This window comes from Geotrypetes seraphini, chromosome 2 (assembly GCF_902459505.1).
Source record: "Geotrypetes seraphini chromosome 2, aGeoSer1.1, whole genome shotgun sequence".
NCBI lineage: Eukaryota > Metazoa > Chordata > Amphibia > Gymnophiona > Dermophiidae > Geotrypetes > Geotrypetes seraphini.
The window spans coordinates 379,906,477-379,929,173 of record NC_047085.1 but is presented as its reverse complement, the minus strand read 5'-3'; the positions used below and the strand labels follow the sequence as shown (position 1 = coordinate 379,929,173).

At 42.2% G+C, this 22,697-nt stretch overlaps 1 protein-coding gene across 2 annotated transcripts in view; it reads left to right on the top strand.

Moving 5' to 3' along the window:
• Window positions 1–22,697, top strand: part of CTNNAL1 (catenin alpha like 1) — a 520,895-nt gene that overhangs the window by 386,573 nt on the left and 111,625 nt on the right. For both annotated transcript variants that reach the window (XM_033930656.1, XM_033930655.1), the window contains one exon: window positions 10,798–10,884. In XM_033930656.1, the coding sequence (XP_033786547.1) occupies window positions 10,798–10,884 (87 nt within the window). The remainder of the gene's footprint in view (window positions 1–10,797; window positions 10,885–22,697) is intronic.

Genomic DNA, 22,697 nt, shown 5'->3' with positions numbered 1-22,697 from the left:
AACAAAACCTTAGAAATAAAATACTAATACATCACATTTTAAATCGTTCTCATAATAAACAATCTTAAGTACTAATTATATTAACACACACGAAAAAAGCAAAAATACCGCTACTTATAAAGGAAAATGGGCACCTACATTCCCCTTTATAAAATATAATATTATCAGATATCCATATATGAGGACAGGTAAGAGTCTGGAATAGGTGTTTCCAATGTGACATTTTGGTAACCTTGGCATTCATTTCATTTCCATTTTTAAATCTGTGCTTATTTAGGGCCTCTTTTACGAAACCGTTTAGCGCGGGCCACTGCGGTAACGGCCCTGAAGTTGCACGCTAAATATTTTGTGTGCAGATCTTTGCAGAATAGCACTAAACGAGATGCATGTGTAAATCCAAACTGTTGCCAATTAACGCCAACAATTGTTTGTTAGCGTCCAATTAAAGGCGCCAACTGGCTCATTAGCCAATTTATTTAGCACATATCTCAGCATAACATACAATTTTGCAGACATACATTTGGGCATAATATATAGAATCTGGAGATACCGTATGTGTTTAGAATAATGGCATACATACACACACTCGTGCAAGTGCCAAAATTCTACCTAAGCCCTCTTCTGAATACATATTTATGATGGGGTGCACACTTGGATTGGATTGATTGCACTTGATATACCGCTAAGACAAATGTATTAAGCGGTTTACAATACTACACTTGAATAAAATTACAACACAGTAACATCACAGAAAAAATTACAAAATATAATTGAAAAAACTTGTGTCCCAAATCAATAATTTCCAAATCCATAGTACAGGCAGACCCCGGGTTAAGAACATGTTATGTTTTTAAAGCTGCTCTTAAATTGAATTTGTATATAACTCAGAACTTGTAGATTTTAAGATTCTTGCTGTTCACCTCTGCTCTCAGCTGATAAAAGGGCCAACTGTCCCTACCAGCGTTCCCTCTAAGGTACAGCATATACAACCACACACTGTTTTTAATGTGGTCATTCATCATTTCTGAATATGCTACAGGAGAAGTGTAGGAGTCTATGCCACTGGAAATACTGCTCAGTGAAATCAAATGATGCTGTAACCACGTTCTTAAGTACATGTTGTACTTAAGTTGGACGTCTGTAACTTGGGGACCGCCTGTATTTTTAAAATAAAATTGACTTCAGTTGTTTTCGAAAAGCATAATAAGAGAAATCATGAAAACCATGCATATTACAGAATACTGTACGTTGCGTGCATACCTCCGACATTTAGGTGCAAACTTGTACACTAGCTTTACAAGTCAACATTGCTTTGCTTCCTTTTTATGTTCTCTACTGTTTTGGACAAACGACAAAATCTCCCTTCCACAGTCCAACACCCAACCCTCACCTGCCAGCTTGCCTTTTCACCAGGTTATAAAATAATCTAAAAAGCTAAACACCAGATCAATGTGGTTTTGCTGGACAGTGGATTTTCTAGAGTGTTACAAAATGGCTACCTCAGGGCCTGCATTAAAATGTGCTATCTGCTTATAGCAAAGATGTAAACAGCTTTGGATGTAGCACAGAAAGCCTTTATATTCAAATCCATGACCCTATACGCTCTTTGGGCTAGATCCGATCCGTGTCTGGGGGGCTGATTCACAAATCACCCTCATCGGAATCACGCCCCCATCTCATTGTTGGGATCGCTCTCTAGCATTGGATGCTGAAGGAATGATAATCAGGCAGCTAATATTCCAAGGTAGGGCTAAGTTTAGTCATAGGCAACGTCCTAAGGCATCTCATATTGAGTATGCAAGTACCTCAACCACAAATGAACGTATAGGGCCCCTCCCATAGGAGGGGCCTTAAACAACCTGGGCCAATCAGAGCCTCAGGCCCCTCTCCTGTGCATTCCAGGATGCACAGGGGAGGGGGAGGCCCGCCATTTTGAAGAGGTGGGCCTGCTGGCCGGAGGGAGTAGGTATCCTTCCGGCCAGTCATTGTAAGTAAGATAAGGGGAAGAAAGAGCGAGGGGTTGTCGAAGAAACAGGGAGGGGGGTGTGGTGTGGGGAGGGGATGGGGATTGTGTGGCGGCAGAAGGGAGTGGGCATCTCTCCCGCCACTGGGTGGGAGGGGGGTTGGGCGGTGTGTTGCTTGGTGGTGGGAGAGAGTGAGCATCTTTCCTGCTGCCAGGGGCTGTGTGTGTTGGGTAGTGCGTTGCTTGGTGGCAGGAGTGGGCATCTCTCCCGCTGCCAGAGGGTGAGGGTGTTGCTTTGCAGCGGGAGAGAGTAGATATCTCTCCTGCTTCCGGGGGGTTGGTGTCGGCAGGTGTGTTGCTTGGCGGCTGGAGAGAGTGGGCATCTCTCCCGCTGTCGGGTGGAGGGTTGCTTGATTTCGGCAGCTCGATTTGTTGGGTTTGATTTTTTTTTTTTGCGTTTTTTCTGCGCTTGTGCCCATCGCTACTACCAGCGACGGGCACCTGCAAATTCAGTGAACCTTTGCTACTCTCCTCCAACCTCATTTGCATGAGCATTTTTGGAGAATGACTCGCTTTTTAAAAATCACTAATATAACGGCTGCGACAGCGGCCTGTTGGTTTTTAATGCAAACTTTTGAGAATCTAGCCTTGACTTGTGAATACTGGTCTATTCCCCACTATCCACTAGGACATATCAGAAGAAACATGAACATCCTCTAAAACCCTGTCCCTGTGTTACCTTATTACACATCACTGTCATTCCTGCTAGTAGTGTTTCTGCGCGGCACTTTGTGCAGCCCAGTTTTTGCTATAAATTGCACCGAGTGACACATAAACCATGACAACTGGCAGAGGCAGCTGCAGATATCTTGCCAGAAAATGTCTAAAGCAGAGAATAAAAACAATAAAACCAAAACGGGCAGAAAGGATTCTACAGCTATTAAATATAGGTTTAATAGTTCAGGATGCCACAATATCCTTTTAAAATGGTCTTATTTTGACACTTCTTTGCCATGCTAATAAAAAAAATGAATAAAACATCTCTCTCATTCTGCACCTTTGCTCAGAGAAGAGACAGCCTACTTGTTTCCTTGACAACAAAATGCACAAATAGCAATAATAATAATAATAAAAAAGTTTCTTTCAGATAATTGTTTAAGCAGGCGTGATTTATTTTGCTCTGAAAAAATCTATAGTTTCCAGATTTGAAGGACACAAAGTTATAAACTATTAGCACTTATTTCCCCATATTTTACAGCACTATTGTTTTTTACATTGTCCAAGCTGTTCCAACCTATAAGATGCCTCAGAAAGCCAACAAAGCACTTTCAGATGTAAGCTAACATTTTTTTTTTTTTGCGGTGGTATAAAAATTTTCAGACTGTGTTGAGTCTGCTTTCAAGTCTAGGTCTTTCCATAGCTGCATCTCCCACAAGCACATGATTTATACGCCAAAAGACAATGTTCAGCTCCCCAATTACGGGAAAGCTCCTTCCAGCAGCAGGAATTCAGTAAACCTGTTTACAACTTTTATAGACAGTATCACACGCTGTTCCATGTAAAGTATGACTTCAAACCAATGAAAAAATTCATTAGATGTTTCCTAAAAGATGATATAGTTTGGCACTCACTGTGTACAAGATGAATAAATTAATGCACTGTATGTGTAGAATCATGTCCCTAGGCAGTTAGCCCTTAGAAAAGTCTTCATGGCACATTAACCTCCTTAATCTATAACCCAGTCCCTAAAGCTAGGCACCAATTGCTGCATAATTAAGTTTATTAGATTCTTGATATACTTACTTTTTTGTGGTACAACCAACCCCCCCTTTTATGAAGCTGTGTTAGAATTCCTATGAGCATCAGAAGTAATACCACCGTGGCTGACAATAAAAAAGCGTAACGCGGCTTCATAAAAGGGGGCAAAAAGAATTATAGAATACCAACCAGGGTCAGATCATAAGTTTGTGGGTCCCTGGGACCCCCTCACTCTTCCTGGCCACAACAGCCAAGTACAAAGTTTTACTATCCATCACACAAGGAGCATAATATACATGCAACTGCGCAAGTTTAAATTTATACAAGTACACGTTTAATGTCAAGTTACTCTTAGTGTTATAGGGCAGTGTTTCTCAGTCTGTGGTACGCGTACACTAGGGGGTATGCGGGCTGACTGCAGATTACTCTGTGCCTCCCCCCTCCCAAGTGCTCCATTTAATTATCCCTCACCGCTGCCGCAACTCCGGGCAAGGAATGGCCAGGCGCATGCAGCGATTGCACGCTGCCAGCCCATAAGCCTTCTCCTTCCTCCCCCCTCCCCCAACGTCAATTCTGACGTCGTAGAGAAGGTTCCAGGTAAGCCAATCGCTGCTTGGCTGGCCCGGACCTTCTCTGTAACATCAGAATTGACATCTGGGGAAAGGCTTGTGGATCAGTGGCATGCAATCGCTGTACACACCTGGCCCTTCTCTTCCCAGAATTGCGGCAGATCTCTAAGCTATCATATCACAGGGCAGTCGGAGACACCTGCCTGGAAACTGCTATAGCTCAATAAGTATAAGCCCTGAGCTCCTCTTCCAGAGTTCATGGGTTCAAATCCCAGTACATATTTTAATTGTGGCATTCTACCTTGTAGGTGCACCTTGATGATCTCACAATGAGATCACCATTGTGCAGCTGCAAACCTCTATTTGCAATGAAGTAGAAGCCATGCTAAGGTCTGCATCTGTTTTTTTCTGTTTTTAAGCTTTTACAAATTAAGTTATGTATGCAATCTATATATTTTTGTCATGTGCTTTCTTTGCTTTCAAGAATGAGCTGATTGGAGCACTGTTTAGTCAGAAAAAAAGGGTAGCTTTTTAGCAAGAAAACTAAAGCTATGTTTTTCATGTGCTGTGCTTCAGTTAATGGATCTTTTCCTCTAATTAGCAAATAACATTGCTGTTTGTCTACAAAAATAGGTTTTGCATGCAACATATCTATTTTGATGTACCCCGTTTATGTGGTGCCTTATTAAATGTATTTTGCCCAGAGAGCTATTTAGCAGATCGCATTAAGGACATCCAAAGTGTGCCTAAGTTCTGGAAGAACGTCTAAAGAGTGTCTAAGTTTCGTCCATACAACTCAGATCTATTTGAAGCCCAAACTAAGCTCAAAAGTAGACCTGGTTCTCATTCGCCTACAATATAGGCATCATATAGACACCCTAGGTCGCTCAGTGTTATGTAAATGAATCAAAGGACGCCCAAATTGAGTCATTGCCCAAACCACGCCCATTCCACGCCAATGCCTATTGAGTTAGGCGTAAGTTTTAAACATGGGTGTCCATGAAATTGTGGCTGCATCTACAAAGTACAGATAACAGGGGAAGCAAATCCACAAAATACAAAGGAACAAATGTGGGTGGAATTGTCCAATCAGAAAGGTGCACAACAAAAGTGTCTTTCAACTCATCTCATTGATCTTTATTCATCCAAAGTAACTCGACCCGACATGTACATGTTTCGGCCTTACGCAGAAAATTTGAAAACCACCATATAAATAGATAACAAATCATCAAAAAATCCCAAAGCAAAAAAATATATAAAAAGTAAAAAGTATAAAAAACGTAAGGTATAAAAACCAAGAAAAATATGAAAAATATAATAAATTGCTCAATTATAAAATAAAGCATATTCAAATTGCATATAAAATTTCATATTTATAAAAATATATATAAAAATATATTTTAAAACTTCTATATATGAAAAAAAGGAAAAAAATAAAAATAAAATGACTATCATGAGGCATATATACAATGGGAAAATAAAAAGCTCACATACAAGATCTCAGATCTAAATCATTATTTAGACCATGTGGACTAATGGTGTTGTAATTATGAATAAAGCGCTGTTCCTCCCTTATAAGAAAATTGTCGGTATTGCCTCCTCTCCATTTAGTCTTAATAACCCTTAGAATAAAAAACTTTAAATCATCAATGCATCCTGCATGAGCGGACTGCTAGGCACGATTGACCTTAGGTCTGACCTAGCAGAGGCATTGCTTATGTTCTTATGTGTGGTATGCCACATACACAACCCAGAAAAGAGCACAGCATTGGAATTTATGTAGCTGCATATCCTGCTGCCAGGCTCAGTTTCTTGTAAATGCACTGACTTCCAAGTCACTACCATGCTGATAATTGAAGCTGTACTTTTTTATGGGGAGTTGGGGGTGGAGAGGAAACAGGGGGGCAGGGAGCTACTGGACCATAAGGGGAAAAGAGAGAGAGAGAGAACATGAAGTTGTTGGACTGTAGGGATGGAGGAGAAGAGAGAGGGGACAGAGAATTGCTGCACCAGAGAGGTAGAGGTGAAGGAGCAGGGACAGGGAAACACTTGAACTTTAGGGATAGAAGAAAGGTGACAGGGAGATGCTGGGCTACAATGGTGTGGGAAGGGGAGGGCAGGGAGATGCCTGGCATAGTGGAATCATGTGGGAAAGACCATGGTAATTCTTAAAGAGAGGAGTGAGAGGAGGAGTACAGAGAGTAGATGTATAGTAATGAGAAGTGGGTGAAAGAGAAGGGAATAGGAGGTCAGGGAAGGAGAGATAGGGGGTGAAAGGAGATGGAAAGTTGATAGGTAAGTGAAATGTAGGTAAAAGACTGAAGAGTGAGAGGGTGAAATTTGAGCTAGCAGACAGATGAGAAAGAGAGAGGAAATATGTTAGAGATTGCTGATGTGAGACAATGGAACAAGGATAAGTGGACAGCACCCACTAGAAAGAGCAGAAAACGGATAGGAAAACAGAAAAGAGAAACTAGGACTAACATGCTTAGAAAACTAAAATGCCCAAACAACAAAGTTAGAAAAGAATGTTTTATATTGAATTTATAAGGTATGTAAGTTTTAGAAAATGTGCAACATGGATGCCTTTGTACTTCCAAGAAAAGAGGAAATATGCCTGCACTACCACTGGATCTCTATGAGTGTCGGGAGCAGCACACGAGTATTCATCGCAGCTGCCTGTGCTAAAAACCGCTTCTGCAGTTTTACAAAAGGGGAGGGAGTATTTATTTTTCCATGGTAACTTCCATGATCTGTACCTGTTGATAGGAGACAGAGTTTTGTGAATGCAGAGCATGTTTATATTTAATACATAAGAACTGACATACTGTATCAGAGCAAAGCTCCGTGAGGGTCATGTGTGCAATGTGCCACATATGCAAGCATCATCCATCAGGTGTGTCCTAACTGAAAAAAGGCTGAGAAGCACTACCTTAGACTTTTTTGACAGTTAAAGAAAAGGGGTTATACTGCGAGATTAAAATTTGTTTTGGACCTGTGATGTTTCCATTATTTTTCTGCTTTCGGTTAGGGATACTGGAGGAACTCAGGGGAAATTAGAAACTGTTCGCTCGATTTCTGTGGTTGACTAAGCCATACTTCTAAACTTTTTAAAATTAAAGGCATGATTCAGAGGGGCCTATAGGGTTCTCAGAATTGAAAACATGTCAGTAGGACCAAACTTTATGAAAGAGAAGCATAAAGAGCTTTTAAATCAAAAACTATGGACCAACAAGGGTGCAGACTTTGAGTTAATAAACAGCTGTTCAGTTTCAGCAGCAATTTGTGAGCTGAGCTATAAAACTGTCTCTATGACATATAACCCCCCCCCCCTTTCTGTTTGAAAAAGACAAGGGCAGTCTGGTTTGTTTTATGGCTGTAAGAGTGTGAGGGAAACCATGCACTGCCCTACACTTTTTCTGTGAAAAGGTTAAAGAAATCTGACTAGTGATCAGTATGACTGATAAAAATATAACTGGAGTTGATATTTCACAAAGTGCTATGCTAGTGCTATTTGGGGTCCACTTGAAGCTTATTTAGAAATATATCAGAATGGAACAGGACATTACAACTTTTAAAAAATTGCTAAAAACTTATTTATTTAAAGACGCTTTTACTTCTGATTGACCTAAAAACGCTTTTTAATATCGGCTTAAATCTTATTATTTTATTTTATTTTTTAAACTACCTACTTAAAGAGTATTTTTAATTTCAAAGCGTTCACTTCCTTTAAAGACAGCTTTAGCTTGTGTTCTGATAAAGTTAAACCTATCCTTTTGTGTTTCCCTTTTTTTTTTCTAACCCAACAGTGTAACTTTATATTATTCCTTACCCCTCATGTATGTTTTATATAAAATGTAATGAGTAATTTGTCTATATTTGTTATATTTTAGCCTCTTGTATACTTTTATTTTGTTAATGTACATCGCCTAGAAATTTTGTAATAGGCGATTCATCAAATATTCAATAAACTTGAAACTTGAACTTGAAACTTGTAGAGGCTGGGAGAAGATTTAATCTTTCAAAGTGGAAACATCATCCCCCTTTCTTTTTTTTTTTTGTTTAGTGTTGATTCAATGAAACTTTGTAAAATAGTCTGACCAGAACTGTAGAGATATTTCACATAGCTTTGCTAGAACCCTTGTCTAGTTTGTTCTCTTAGGCTTCCATGGCTAGCATAATGACTGTTGCAGATGTTCAGGTCTTACCATATATGGGTAAATAGAACTGATGTTTCAGCCATCAAACTGTGGCTTTCTTCAGGGTGTGCTGTGAGGTCTGCAGTTGTCTTTATAAATAGTGGGTCCTCAACCCTGACTGGCTGGGGCTTGAGGTGATTGAGACAGGAAAGCCCTTTTGGTCACAAATTTTAATTTTGGCAGGACGATCCTTTGGTCACAACTTTAAATTCTGGCAGGAAAGAGGCTAGAAAATTAATTGGGAGAATTCTGATTCTTGGGGGGGGGGGGGGGAGTTTCAGAATCTATAGTCTAAAACTTTGAGAGGAAGGAAGAAGGTGTTTGTCCTTGGTCCCAGTCCTTTTTTGCACTAAATTTATTTTGGATGAGCAGTTGCCATACTGCAACAGAACAAACATTGGTAGTGGTCCCCTATGTCCAAGGAGTAACAGATTGCATAGAAAAATTGCGAAAGAAGAATAACATCAAAACAGCCTACAGTGCACCATAGAAATTTGTGTTCACATTCACATATGTGAAAGACCGGTAACCTCTGCTTCAAACTCCTAGAGTGTTTGAAATCCCATGCAGTTGCAGCCATTCGTACATTGGCGAAACCAGATGCACTGTGGAGAAATGGCTGCAAAAGCACAAAGATACCACAAGTTATGCAACACGGAAAAATTAGCTGTAGCTCTTCATGCCAAGGCAACTAGTCATACAATTAGATTTGAGGACACAAAAATGTTGGAGAAAGAAAACCATTGGTGGTTTTGAAGAATCAAAGAGGCAATAGAGATAGGAAGACACCCCAATAACTTAAGATAATGAGCTTTCCCATAAACAAATCATGGCAACTACTCATCCAAAAGAGAGAGAAATTTAGCACAAAATGAACTCGGGCTGAGGACAAATGCCTTCTTCCTCCCTCTCAAAGTTTTAGAATATGACCTCAGAAAATGCTCTCCTCCTTCCCTCAAGAATCAGAATTATCCCCAAAAAATTTTGTAGCCCCTTTCCCACCAGAATTTAAAGTTGTGACCAAAAGACCTGCCTACTAAAATTCAAATTTATGACCAATGGACTTTCCTGTCTCAATCACTTCAAACCCCAGCCAATCAGGTTTGAGGACCCACTATATATATAAATAAAATTGCAGACTTCACAGCATACACTGAATAAAGCCACAGTATAATGGCGTCAATTCTACCTACCCAGATGCAGCAAGACCTGGACAACTGCAACAATCACTTTATCTAGTTCATTGTAAAAGAATGGGGAGGGATTAATGAGCAGAGGAGGGGAAGTTTTAATTAATTGGGGATGCATGTCTTCTACTTATGGACAGAATGGAAGAAATGGATAGAGACAACTAGGTGTCTTTTATTGAATAATGTGAGAGTCTAAGGATTTATCTGATTTTTTTTTTAGATATGAGCCTGATTTTGTACATATTGTTAATGTTAGTTGCTTTTATTTTTCTTTGCATTCATGGCAAAAAATGTTACAAAAATAAATTTAAGCACAGCTTATATTCTAGGAAGGGCTGTGGCTCATTGGTTGAGCTGCTGCCTCTGCACCCAGAGCTTGTGAGATGAAATCCTGCTGCTGCTCCATATAACCCTGGGCAAGTCACTTAATCCTACAGTGCCCATCACTTTGAATGTCAGCTTTGAAATACCAAAGCCACAAAAAGGTGGTATACAAGTTCCCTTTCCCATTTTACCAAGTTGTGGTAATAAGTGCCATGGTAGTTTTGAGATCAGTGCTTACTTGCTAAAAAAATAGAATTTGTTTTAGTGCTTGGAGTGGGTCTAGGGCAGAGAGTAGGTGTGTTCCGCTGTGTATGCTAACCAATTAGTGCGTGATTAGCACATGAGCTCTTACTGTCTACAAAAGTGGTGGTAAGGGCTCATGCACTAATGGGGAAATTAACGAGTGGCCATTAATAGGAAAAATGGAAAATGGGGCCATTTTCACTGCTGTGCTAAAAGTGGCCTTGGCGCACAGGGAAGATCTAAGCTGGGGATAGTACAAGCCACTTTTTTACACAGCCTGGTAAAAGGGTTGTGAGTTTGACCACTAAATGTTGTACCTTATTACTACTGGAAAGGAGAAAACAAGTAGGTGCTGAAGCATTGTGATAGGCATGGAAAATGGGCCGATTGATTGGGTCTGAAGGTTTTGTCTGTCTTCATAATCTATTTAATGCCCCCTTCTCGAGATAAAATATTGCTGTTTCATGCATGGAATTGCCATACAGGACTGTGTTCCTTTGGTGAACATAACCGATGATAAACTATTTTTGTTTCCTTTTGTTTTTTTAAAGCAAACTCAGAAAGCAAAAGATACCACTGAAGATCTGGAGCTAGTTATACTGAAAACATGCCAGTGCATTGATGAATTAAAGAAAGAGGTGAGCACAGTTTAATTTTAAACCAATTTTTACCTGTCATGCAGAGTAAACATGTCAAGTAAGGCTATTACTCGGATGATCTTTGGGCTGCTAATGTTGTGTCTTCATTAATATGATTTTGATGCATTGCTTCAAAAGTCTATGAAGGTTTTGCTTCAGGAGATGCTGCAAACACTTTGGAATTGACAAAGTACAGTGAAAACATATCTTGACTAATCAGGATTGGCTAGCTAGATTGTAGTACTTCAGAAAAGACTATATGGGTTCATAACATAGTATTATTATATTAATATATAAAATGTTGGGGGGGATGTCACGTGACTGATTACAAGATGGCTGCTTAGTGATTTTCTCCGCTCCAGCCCGCTTTACAAAGTTCGTTTTTCAGCCCTAATCTGCTGTACTTCAGGTCAGTCGACAGCATATATACAACTGGTAATGTCATCGAAATCAACAAATACGGAGGGTTCTTCTCCATCTGGCACAACAATGATGCATAACTTGTCTAAAAGATCCAAGCACAAGCCCCCTTCGCCTGACAAGGCCTGCCCTTCTGGTGCTAAAGATCACAGAGCTTCTATCTCCAATGATTTGCAAATTCTAAGGGACCTCATGCAGGAAAATTTAGCAGCAACTGCTGATATTAAATCTGAAATCAGTAATATTATGACGCAATTAAAACAGCATAGTGCACGCATTGATTTAACTGAAGAGAGACTCTGTACACATGATAATCAGTTCCTCGAAATACAACATGGCCTTCATAAGATATCCCTTTTACAACATGATATGGAGGACATCTCAAACAGAATGCACCGCAATAATGTACGCATAATTGGGCTTCCTGAGGGTACTGAGGGGAAAGATATCGTATCGTATCTGCACACCTTCATTCCTGATATTTTGAAATTACAGTTTAACCTCCCCTTAGAAATTGAACCCTCCTTCTCCGATGAAACTGTGAGACCAATTGTTCTAAAAGTCTTGCGCTATCCGCAAACATTACAGATCCTACAAACCGTGAAAACTAAATCTTCATTGCTGGTGGATGGCAAAAAAATTCTTTTAGTACCAGATCTCTCGAAAACGTCTGCACAAAAACAAAAGGCTTTTCTATCCATAAGGCCTCACCTTAAAAGCATAGGAGCACAATATGGCTTATTTTATCCTGCCAAGATGAATTACATACTGTAATGCAACTAAGAATTTTGATGAACCCGCTGATTTTCAGAAATTCCTGGATGACAATGTAAGTGACATGACCTGAGACGATCAATTCTTTTCTCTATGGGCTATATCTTTTCTCTATGGGCTGAACACAGCTTATTTTGTTTATTTCTCTGGGCTGGGGGAGAAGTGCTGTGCACATCTTGTCAGCATGCGATCCCAATTTTAGATCTTTGTTTTCCACTTGCTCATACTTACTATAAGCATGAATCTATTATTATTATTTTTTTATTCCCCCGCTCTCTCATTATGGAGCTATTATTATGTTTTTTGTCTTTCTTGCCAAGAGAATTCTGCAATATACTTTTTACAGTCACAACCTGTGGCTCTATCACTTCAACTTACTGCCTGAGCGGCTCTACCATTTCAACTCAATGCCTAAGAGGATCCTATCCATTTCCAGCTTAATGCTCACTAAATGGTTAACATAAATCTTGTTTCCCTTAATGTTAAGGGGATCACTAGTCCTGACATAAGGAAAAAAATACTCCACTATTTCAAACACCTTGGGGAGGATATCTGCCTTATTCAAGAATCATATCTCAGCCTAGAAGAAGCACAGAAATTATCTGGTGGCTGGATACAGCATTGTTTTGCAGCTCCAGCAGTAGGTAAAAAGAATGGGGTTATCACTCTGGAAAAAAAATCTCTCAACTTTCAACGCTCTTCTCATAAATTTGACCCTAATGGACATTGGTCGTATATTGAAGGCTCTATTGAGGGGAAACCACTTAATCTTTTCAACATTCATGCCCCAAACATAGACATAAGAACATAAGAAGTTGCCTCCACTGGGTCAGACCAGAGGTCCATCGTGCCCAGTGGTCCGCTCCCGCGGTGGCCCATCAAGTCCACGACCTGTGAAGTGGTTTCTGACTATTTCTGTAACCTACCTCCACTTCTATCTGTACCCCTCAATCCCCTTTTCTTTCAGGAACCTATCTAGACCCTCCTTGAACCCCTGTAGTGTGCTCTGGCCTATCACAGCCTCCGGGAGCGTGTTCCATGTGTCCACTACCCTCTGAGTGAAAAAGAACTTCCTAGCATTTGTTCTAAACCTGTCCTTTTTCAATTTCTCCGAGTGCCCCCTTGTACTTGTGGCTCCCCACAGCCTGAAGAATCTGTCCCTGTCCACCTTCTCTATGCCCTTCATGATTTTGAAGGTTTCTATCATGTCTCCTCTAAGTCTCCGTTTTTCAAGGGAGAATAGCCCCAGCATTTCCAATCTGTCAGTGTATGAGAAGTTTTCCATACCCTTTATCAGTTTTGTCGCTCTTCTCTGGACTCCCTCAAGTACCGCCATGTCCTTTTTGAGGTACGGCGACCAGTACTGGACACAGTACTCCAGATGTGGGCGCATCATTGCCCGATACAGCGGCAAAATGACTTCCTTCGTCCTGGTCGTGATACCCTTTTTGATGATACCCAACATTCTATTTGCTTTCCTTGAGGCTGTCGCACACTGTGCTGATGCTTTCAGTGTTGTGTCCACCATCACCCCCAGTTCTCTTTCAAGGTTGCTCACCCCCAGCAATGATCCCCCCATTTTATAGTTGAACATCGAGTTCTTTTTCCCTACATGCATGACTTTGCATTTCTCAGTGTTAAAACTCATTTGCCATTTCCTTGCCCAGTCTTCCAATCTCGTCAAGTCCCTTTGCAGGTCTTCACAGTCTTCCTTCGTTCTAACCCTGCTGTAGAGTTTGGTGTCGTCCGCAAATTTAATAACCTCACAGTTTGTCCCTGCCTCCAAGTCATTTATAAATATATTGAACAGGAGTGGTCCCAGAACCGACCCCTGTGGGACTCCACTTGTGACCAGTGTTCCCTCTAAGCGGGCGGGTGTTGTGAGCAAACTTTTTTCACTGTGAGCTAAAAATATCGGGCGCCAGCAAGTTATGAGCCAAATAAATATGTTGCTTTCTACCACAGAACTTCCTTACGTTTGTATGGAATCTATCCCCTTTCAACTTTAGAGAGTGCCCTCTCGTTCTCCCTGCCTTAGCTACTAAGTCTATTCCCTTCAGTACCTTGAATGTTTCTATCATGTCCCCTCTCAATCTCCTCTGCTCAAGGGAGAAGAGGCCCAGTTTCTCTAATCTTTCGCTGTACGGCAACTCCTCCAGCCCCTTAACCATTTTAGTTGCTCTTCTCTGGATCCTTTCGAGTAGTACCGTGTCCTTCTTAAAGTACCAGTGCTGGACGCAGTACTCCAGGTGAGGGCGTACCATGGCCCGGTACAGCAGCATGATAACCTTCTCTGTCTCTTCAGTCCAGCATCTGCCCCTTCCATTCACTGTCTGTCTTTCCCTGCCATCTCTCCTCCTGCCCCCCCCCCACCCCCCAATTTGGTCTAGCATCCATCATCTTCCTTCTGTTCCCCTCATGGTCTGGCATCTCTATCCTTCCCTCCCCCCTGTGGTTTTTAGCATATCTCTCTTCTCATTTCCTCCACTCAGATCTGATCATTCTCTGCTCTCTCTTCCCTTTTCTTCTCTGGTCTTCCTTCTCTATTTTCTGCCTCCATCTAAATTAAATTCTTTCTTACTATTTAGTCCCGTTTCCCTCTTTTCACTGTGTCTACACACAGCTTGTCACCCCTTTCCCTCACCCCTCCATTATCTTACTATTTTCTTCCCCCTTTATTTATCTCCTCCTTCCATCCAGTATGTGTTCTTTCCCCACTTCCATTCAGCATCTGCTCTCCCTTCTCAACTGACATCCATCTGCCTTCTGCTCTCTCTCCCTTCTTCTCACTTCCATCATCTGTCCCCTTCTCTCTCTCTCTCATCTCCTCCATTCCATCATCTGCCCCTTCTCTCTCTCCCCCCCCCCAACTTCCATCATCTGCCCCCCTTCCCCTCACCTTTGTGGGTCACTTTCTTTCCCCTGAGGGTGGCTCATGTCACAGGGGAAGCTTTGGCCGAGCAGAACCGCTTGATTGACAGTGGAACTTACTTGATTGATGTCGATGCTGGGGCCCGTTGCCGTTTGAAGGAGAAAAAAAAAAAAGGGACCTGCATAGGCGAGAGGAAGGGAAACCTCCAGGACAGCTGCTTTTTGCCCTCCTTCAGCGGCCCAAGAGTTCAGACCAGCAGCGGCAGCTCTGTATGCTTTTAACTTCGGCACAGAGCTGCCCCTAATCAATAGTTTAGCGCGGTTTCATGAGGCAGCCTCGGGGCCTTTGATAGCCGGCCCGCTTCGATGATGCGATGTGGGCCGGCCTAGCAAAGGCCCCGAGGCTGCCTTATGAAACCGCGCTAAACTATTGATTAGGGGCAGCTCTGTGCCGAAGTTAAAAGCATACACAGCTGCCGCTGCTGGTCTGGAGGTGCGGAGATAAGGCAGGAGGCAAACGCGGTGGAAGGCAGGAGTCCCGGCGAAGGCAGGAGTCCCGGCACAGCGACTGCAACAGGAAGTTGCAAGTCAGCTGACGCCGGCCTTTCGTTGCGGCGGGGACCGAATCCTTCGCGGACCGGCAAGATTTTGTTTGCGGACCGGCGGTTGAAGAACTGTGCTCTACACTGTGTGCGCTGTGACGAGAAACTTGTGCGCTGCGAGGTAATATTTTGTGCGCGTGCGCACGTCAACGCAGCTTAGCGGGAACACTGCTTGTGACCCATCGCCATTCTGAGTAATGGCCCTTTACTCCAACCCTTTGTTTCCTGCCTGCCAGCCAGTATTTGATCCATCGGTGGATATCCCCTTGTACCCCATGGTTCCACAGCTTCTTTAGCAGCCGTTCGTGGGGTACCTTGTCGAAGGCTTTTTGAAAGTCCAGGTAAATGATGTCTATGGATTCCCCTTTATCCATCTGGCTGTTTATTCCCTCAAAGAAGTACAGTAAGTTCGTGAGGCATGACCTTCCCTTGCAGAAGCCATGCTGGCTTGCCTTCAGCTGCCCATTGATTTCTATGTGATCGCAGATGGTGTCCTTAATCAGTGCTTTCATCATCTTTCCCGGGACCGAGGTCAAACTCACCGGCCTGTAGTTTCCTGGGTCACCCCTTGACCCTTTCTTGAAGATGGGTGTGACATTTGCTATTTTCCAGTCCTCTGGGATCTCCCCTGTTTCTAAGGAAAGGTTACATATTTGGCGAAATGTTTCTGCTATTTTGTTTCTCAGCTCTTTTAGTACCCTTGGGTGGATGCCGTCCGGACCTGGTGATTTGTCGCTCTTTAGTCTGTCTATCTGACGGAGGACGTCCTCCCGGCTTATCTCTAGTTTGGCTAGCTTCCCATCCCGGTCTCCATGTAAGATCTCCTTGGGTTCTGGAATATTGGATGAGGCCTCTTTCGTGAAGACAGACGAGAAGAACTTGTTTAACCTGTCAGCTATCTCTGTTTCCTCTTTCACCACTCCCTTCCTGTCTCCATCATCCAAGGGTCCCACTTCCTCCCTAACCGGTTGTCTCCCCTTCACATACTTGAAGAATGGTTTGAAGTTACCTGCTTTCTTTGCCAGTCTCTCCTCATATTCTCTTTTTGCTTTCCTTATCACTCGGTGACATTCCTTTTGGTGCCTTTTGTGTTCATCCTGGTTGTCCTTGGTTTGGTCCTTTTTCCATATTCTGAACGATGCTTTTTTGTCGCTTATTGCCTTTTTCACTGCATTTGTAATCCACACCGGGTTTTTTGTTCGGTTCTTTTTGCACCCTTTCCTAAACCTGGGGACGTACAAGTTCTGTGCTTTGTGCACTGTGTTCTTGAGTAGGGACCAAGCTTTTTCTACTGTCGCCATCTTCCCTGCGCTGCTGCTGAGTTTCTTTCCCACCATTTTCCTCATGGCCTCATAGTTCCCTTTTCTGTAATTGAGTGCTGTCGTTGTGGTTCTCCTCACTTTTGGTGTTCCTATTTCTAGCTTGCACTGGATCATGTTGTGATCGCTGTTTCCTAGTGGCGCTAGTACTACCACCTCCTTTGCGGGTCCCCCTAGCCCGTTGAGGATTAGGTCAAGTGTGGCTTCTCTTGTTGGTTCCATGACCAGCTGTTCCATGAAGCAGTCCCTTATAGTCTCTAGGAATTTTGTTTCCCTTGTGCAGTTTGAGTGTCCGATACTCCAGTCTATGCCAGGGTGGTTGAAATCCCCCATCACCACCACACTACCGCTTTTGCACACCTGCCTTAACTCGGCCTCCAGGTCCTGGTCGTTTGCTTCCGGTTGTCCTGGTGGGCGATAGTACAGTTCCACTCTTTTTCCAAACTTTTCACACAGTTTGCAAATCCTCTATGTCATCGAATACCATCCTTGCAGGAGACTTCAACTTCCCTTTGGACCCATTCATTGATAGATCTTCATCCTGCTGTCCAGCCAAGCTCTGAATTCGATCCTCCTTATCGAACATGATGAACACATATGGTTGGTCTGACATTTAGAGAATCTTTCATCCCACCACGAAAGATTTTACTTTCTACTCTGCACCACATAAAACCTACTCTAGGATCGATTATATTTTGAGTTCTAAAGACATCTTGAACATTGTCACCTCCGCAAAGATACATGACATCACCATTTCTGGTCATGCAGCCATTTAATACTCCATTAACTGGTCCAGGAACACCACCCCTCAATTCTGGAGAATGAATAATCTGCTACTTCAAGATGAAGATTTCATCACTCATATCACCAACAAATCAAAATCTTTTTTCTCCACCAATCTTCACTCAGTTACCAAATATTCCATCATGTGGGAAGCATATAAATCATGGTTGCATGGAGAATCGATTAGTTACTCAGCTTTCCATCTCAAACAACGAAAGAATGATCTTCTACAATTAGAGGCAGACATTCATCATCAAGAAACTCAATTATATAATAAGTATGATCCTGTATTGTATAAAAATTTGCAACATCTCAAGTTTCAATAAAACAAAATCTTTAGTAATCTTGTTTCTGTCTCTTTGTTCCACCAATCTACTACATATTATGCATCCTCTAATACAGGGGTGCCCAATACGTCGATCGCAATCAACCGGTAAATCGGGAAGGCAATGCAAGTCGATCACGGAGCCTGTCCCAATCTTCCGGGCCTATCAGCCTTCCTCTCCCCGATGTCCCCCACCGCCGCCCCAAACACTCCCTGCAGAAGCGTTGGACTGACCAGCATTCCGCTTCCTGACGTCAATTCTGACATCGGAGAGGAAGTTCTGGGCCAGCCAATCGCTGCCTGGCTGGCCCGAATCTTCCTCTCCGACGTCAGCATTGACGTCGGGGAGCGGAATGCTGGTCGGTCCGACGCTTCTGCAGGGAGAGCTTGGGGCGATGGTGGCTTGGGGGCCTGTTCCCCGATGGCTGTGGCTGTGGCGGCAAACCTAGTGGCTTGGGAGCCTCTTCCCCAATGGCGGCGGCAAACCTAGTGGCTTAGGGGAGGGCAGAAAGAAAGAAAGGGGGCAGGCAGGGAGACAGAAAGAAGGGGGGCAGAGAGACAAAGAAAGAAGGGAAATAGAAAGAAAGGGGGAACAGGAAGACAGAAAGAAAGGGGGCATGGAGAGAGAGAGGAAGAAAGGGAGGCAGGGAGACAGAAAGAAAGAAGCGGCAGGGAGAAAGAAAGAAAAAGTTGGGTGAGAGAATGAGGTCTGGAGGAGAGGAATCATACAGGAGGCTGAAAGAAGGGAAGAAATATTGGATGCACAGTCAGAAGGAGAAAGTGCAGCCAGAGACTCATGAAATCACCAGACAACAAAGGTAGGAAAAATGATTTTATTTTCAATTTAGTGATCAAAATGGGTCCATTTTGAGAATTTATATCTGCTGTCTATATTTTGCACTATGGCTCCCTTTTATTAAACTGCATTAGCGGTTTTTAGCGCAGGGAGCCTATGAGCATCGAGAGCAGCGCGGGCATTCAGCGCAGCTCTCTGCACTAAAAACTGCTATCGCGGTTTAGTAAAAAGGAAGGGGGTATATTTTTCTAATTTTGTATGGTTGTTACTGAGGTGACATTGCATAGAGTCATCTGCCTTGATCTCTTTGAAAAAACCCCGGAATATGAATGATAACATTTTCTCTGCCTTTCAGTGTGCTTTGTGTTTTTTAAATTTTATTATTGGTAGATCATTTTGACTTGGTCATTTTAAAAGTAGCTCGCAAGCCCAAAAAGTGTGGGCACCCCTGCTCTAATAAGTCTGGTCACTTGCTGGCCAAGTTCTTGAAAGGGCAACGAACAAAGCATCGCGTGGCCCATATTAAATCCTCTTTGGGGAACTTACACACCACCACATGGGATATTTTGGAGGAATTTCGTAACTTTTATGAGACTCTATAAACATCTGAATCCCTATCCTCGGACCAATATATTTTGGATTTTCTTCACTCGATAGACCTGCCATTGGTGTCCGAAGCTCAGCAACAAGCCCTGCAGCAACCTTTATCTTCCGTTGAAATCTCCAAGGTTATCTCATCCATGGCGTCTGCAAAAGCACCTGGTCTGGATGGACTCCTATCTGAGTTCTACAAATCATTTTCATCCCTCCTGACTCCACACCTATTAGACTACTATCAAAATCTCATCACCTTTCCAGATCATTTGCACCATTTTCATGAAGCAAATATTGTGCTTCCAAAACCGAATAGAGATGTTTAATTGGTGAAAAATTAAACCTAGACTATAAGATATTTGCTAAAATACTTGTTCATAGATTGGAAAATATAATGCCCTCTCTGATTCATAGAGATGAGGTGGGTTTCTTAAAAGGAAGGTATGGAGCAGATAACACTAGGTTGCTGTGCCGCATACTCCACTCTGCCTTGTCAACTAGCCAATCTTTATTAGTTGCTTCTCTTGATGCTAAAAAGGCTTTTGACAAGGTAGAGTGGAGGTATCTCTTTTGTGTACTAACTCAATTTGGCCTCCCTCAGCCCTTTGTTCATATGATTTCACTATTGTATAATAACCCTGTTGATAAGCTGAATCCTCAGCCCCATTTACTCTCCATAGAGGCACTAGACATTGGTGCCCCATGTCCCCACTGTTATTTAATTTGGCAAGAGAACCCCTATTATCAGTCATCAGACAGTCTACCTCCATCAAAGGCATCACTATAGCTGACTCGATTTGCAAGCACCTCCCCCCTGCTGGAACCGGCATCGCTCCCCTCGCCCACGAATGCCCCCAAGAACCGGCATCGCACCTTCCCCCCTCCCGCTGGAAGCGGCATCTCCCGCCCACCCAACCAGATGGGGTAAGGGGGGGATGCTGCTTCCAGCACGGGGGGGGGGGCCCATGCCGGTTCTCGGGGGGGGGGGGCATTCGCGGGTGAGAGCGATGCCAGTTCGAGCGGGGGGGGTTGCAATGCCGGTTCTCTGTGGTGGGGCGTTTGCGGAGAGGAGTGATGCCGATTTGAGCAGGGGAGGGGGGATGGAGCAGTGCCAGTGGCCTCGTTGGGAGGGGGAGCTGGAACCAATCAAGCGAGTTTCCCTTACTTCCTATGGGGAAACTCGCTTTGATATACGAGCAATTTGGTTTATGAGCATGCTTCTGGAATGAATTATGCTCATAAACCAAGGTTCCATTGTATATATAAAATGTTGTAATATATGTCCTAATTATTATCCTAGTGCAATAAAGACCCCATTCCATTCAGCACTGGGATTGAATTTATCTCATAATTTCTTTCAGTTACAGCTCAATTTTGGTTTAGGGTGAGCTAGAAAGGGCTCTGACGCAAATTCCAGTAATATGGAATGTGAGGACAGTGCTGGGCAGACTTTTATGGTCTGTGTACCGCAAATGAAAAGAAGGCTTATATAGACTGGAGTGGGCTTCAACAGCAACTCCAGAAATTGGAACCTAAGGATGGTACCGGGTAGACTGTTATGGTCTGTGTCTCAGAAATGTCAAAGAAAGACAATTTAATCATGAATTTATGCATAGAGAAGTAAAGCCCATGCCAGATGGACTTCTACGGTCTGTGTCCCATATATGGCAAGACAGATCAGGATGGGCTGGAATAAGTTTTGACAGCACGTCAGTAGATGGGACCTAGGGTCAGTGAAAGGCAGACTTTTTTATGGTCCGAGCCCTGAAAATGGAAATGATGGGTCAGGAGCAAATATCGTCTGAGTACAGGTCTTGCATATCTTGGGGGAAAAGGAAGATATCTTGTAGCGGAACTTAGCAAATAAAATGTAATAGTTTCAAGTTTCAAGTTTATTAAAATTTTTGATTAATCGCTTAATCTTGCTTCAAAGCGATGTACATACATAAAAGAAAATATTTAAATTACAATTTTAAAATAAAATTACAATTTTAAAATTAAAAATAAAACATTAATTAATATATAACCATTAAAATAAAAAGAACTATATACGAACTAACAAACATGAGTAAAGAGGAAAAGGGGAAATGAACTACAATTTATAATAGAAAAGAAGGTCGGGAAAAACATAAGGATGGGAGTTCAAAAGAATTGTCGAAAAACAGCATTATTGAATTCAAGGGAAAAACTTGTTAATCAAAAGCATCTTTAAAAAGGAATGTTTTTAAGTTAATCTTGAATTTATCGATATCATGTTCTTTTCTTAAGTAAATTGGCAGGGAATTCCAAATTTGTGGAGCAGTGACAGAGAAAATAAATTGTCTTCTAGTATTAATGATTTTGAGAGATGGAATTGTTAATAAATGCTGTTCGTTGGATCGCAATATTCTATTTGTGGAGTAAGGGATTAGTGTTTTAAAAATAAATGCAGGTGTTTTAAAAAACATTGCTTTAAAAGTGAGTAGGCTTAGTTTATATGTTATTCTATGGGATACTGGAAGCCAATGAGCGTTCTTGAGAAGTGGTGTTACATGATCAAATTTTTTTGTCTTTGTTATTAGTTTGATGGAAGTATAATAATATACTGTAGGTTCAACATTGGCTTGATAATGAATGAGACTGTTGAGCAGACTGGATAAACCATGCAGGTGTTTTATCTGCCATCATTTACTGTGTTACATTCAAGAACAAAAGGTATTTTCCCTGTCCCCCAGAGGGTTTACAATCACAGGGGCCCTTTTACCAAGCGGTACTGAAAAATGGCCTGCGTTAGCCCCAACTTGGGCCTTTCCCACCTGTTGAGGCCACTTTTAATGCTGCTGGTTAAAGGCAGATTTTTCTAGTTTTCCAATCATGACTGCATGCTAATTTATTCATTAACGTGCGAGCCCTTACTGCCACCTATTTGATAAGTGGTAAGAGTTCACTTGTTAATCCTGCGCTAATCAGCGCATGACAATGCTCACACACTAACCGATTTAGTATACTTTCGCCCTCTTCCCACCTCCCAAACACATCCTCAGCGCTAAAAAATACATTTTAGTTTTTTTTGTGCCTGGGCAGCACGCTCATATGCAGAAAACTATGACAAGATGTCTAAGCGTGCCGCGGCGGAACTGCAGTTTATCTTTTGTGGTAAACGTGTGTTAGTACTTACCACAGCTTAGTAAAAGGACCCCCTAAGTTTATTGTTTAATTCTTTATTGATTTTCAAATTTTGAGAGTGCAATACAACTATATTAAACATGAGCATTATACATAACGCAGTTAAAATACACAAAATTAATATATTACCAATCCTTTTCTCCCTCCCTTCCTCACATAACTAT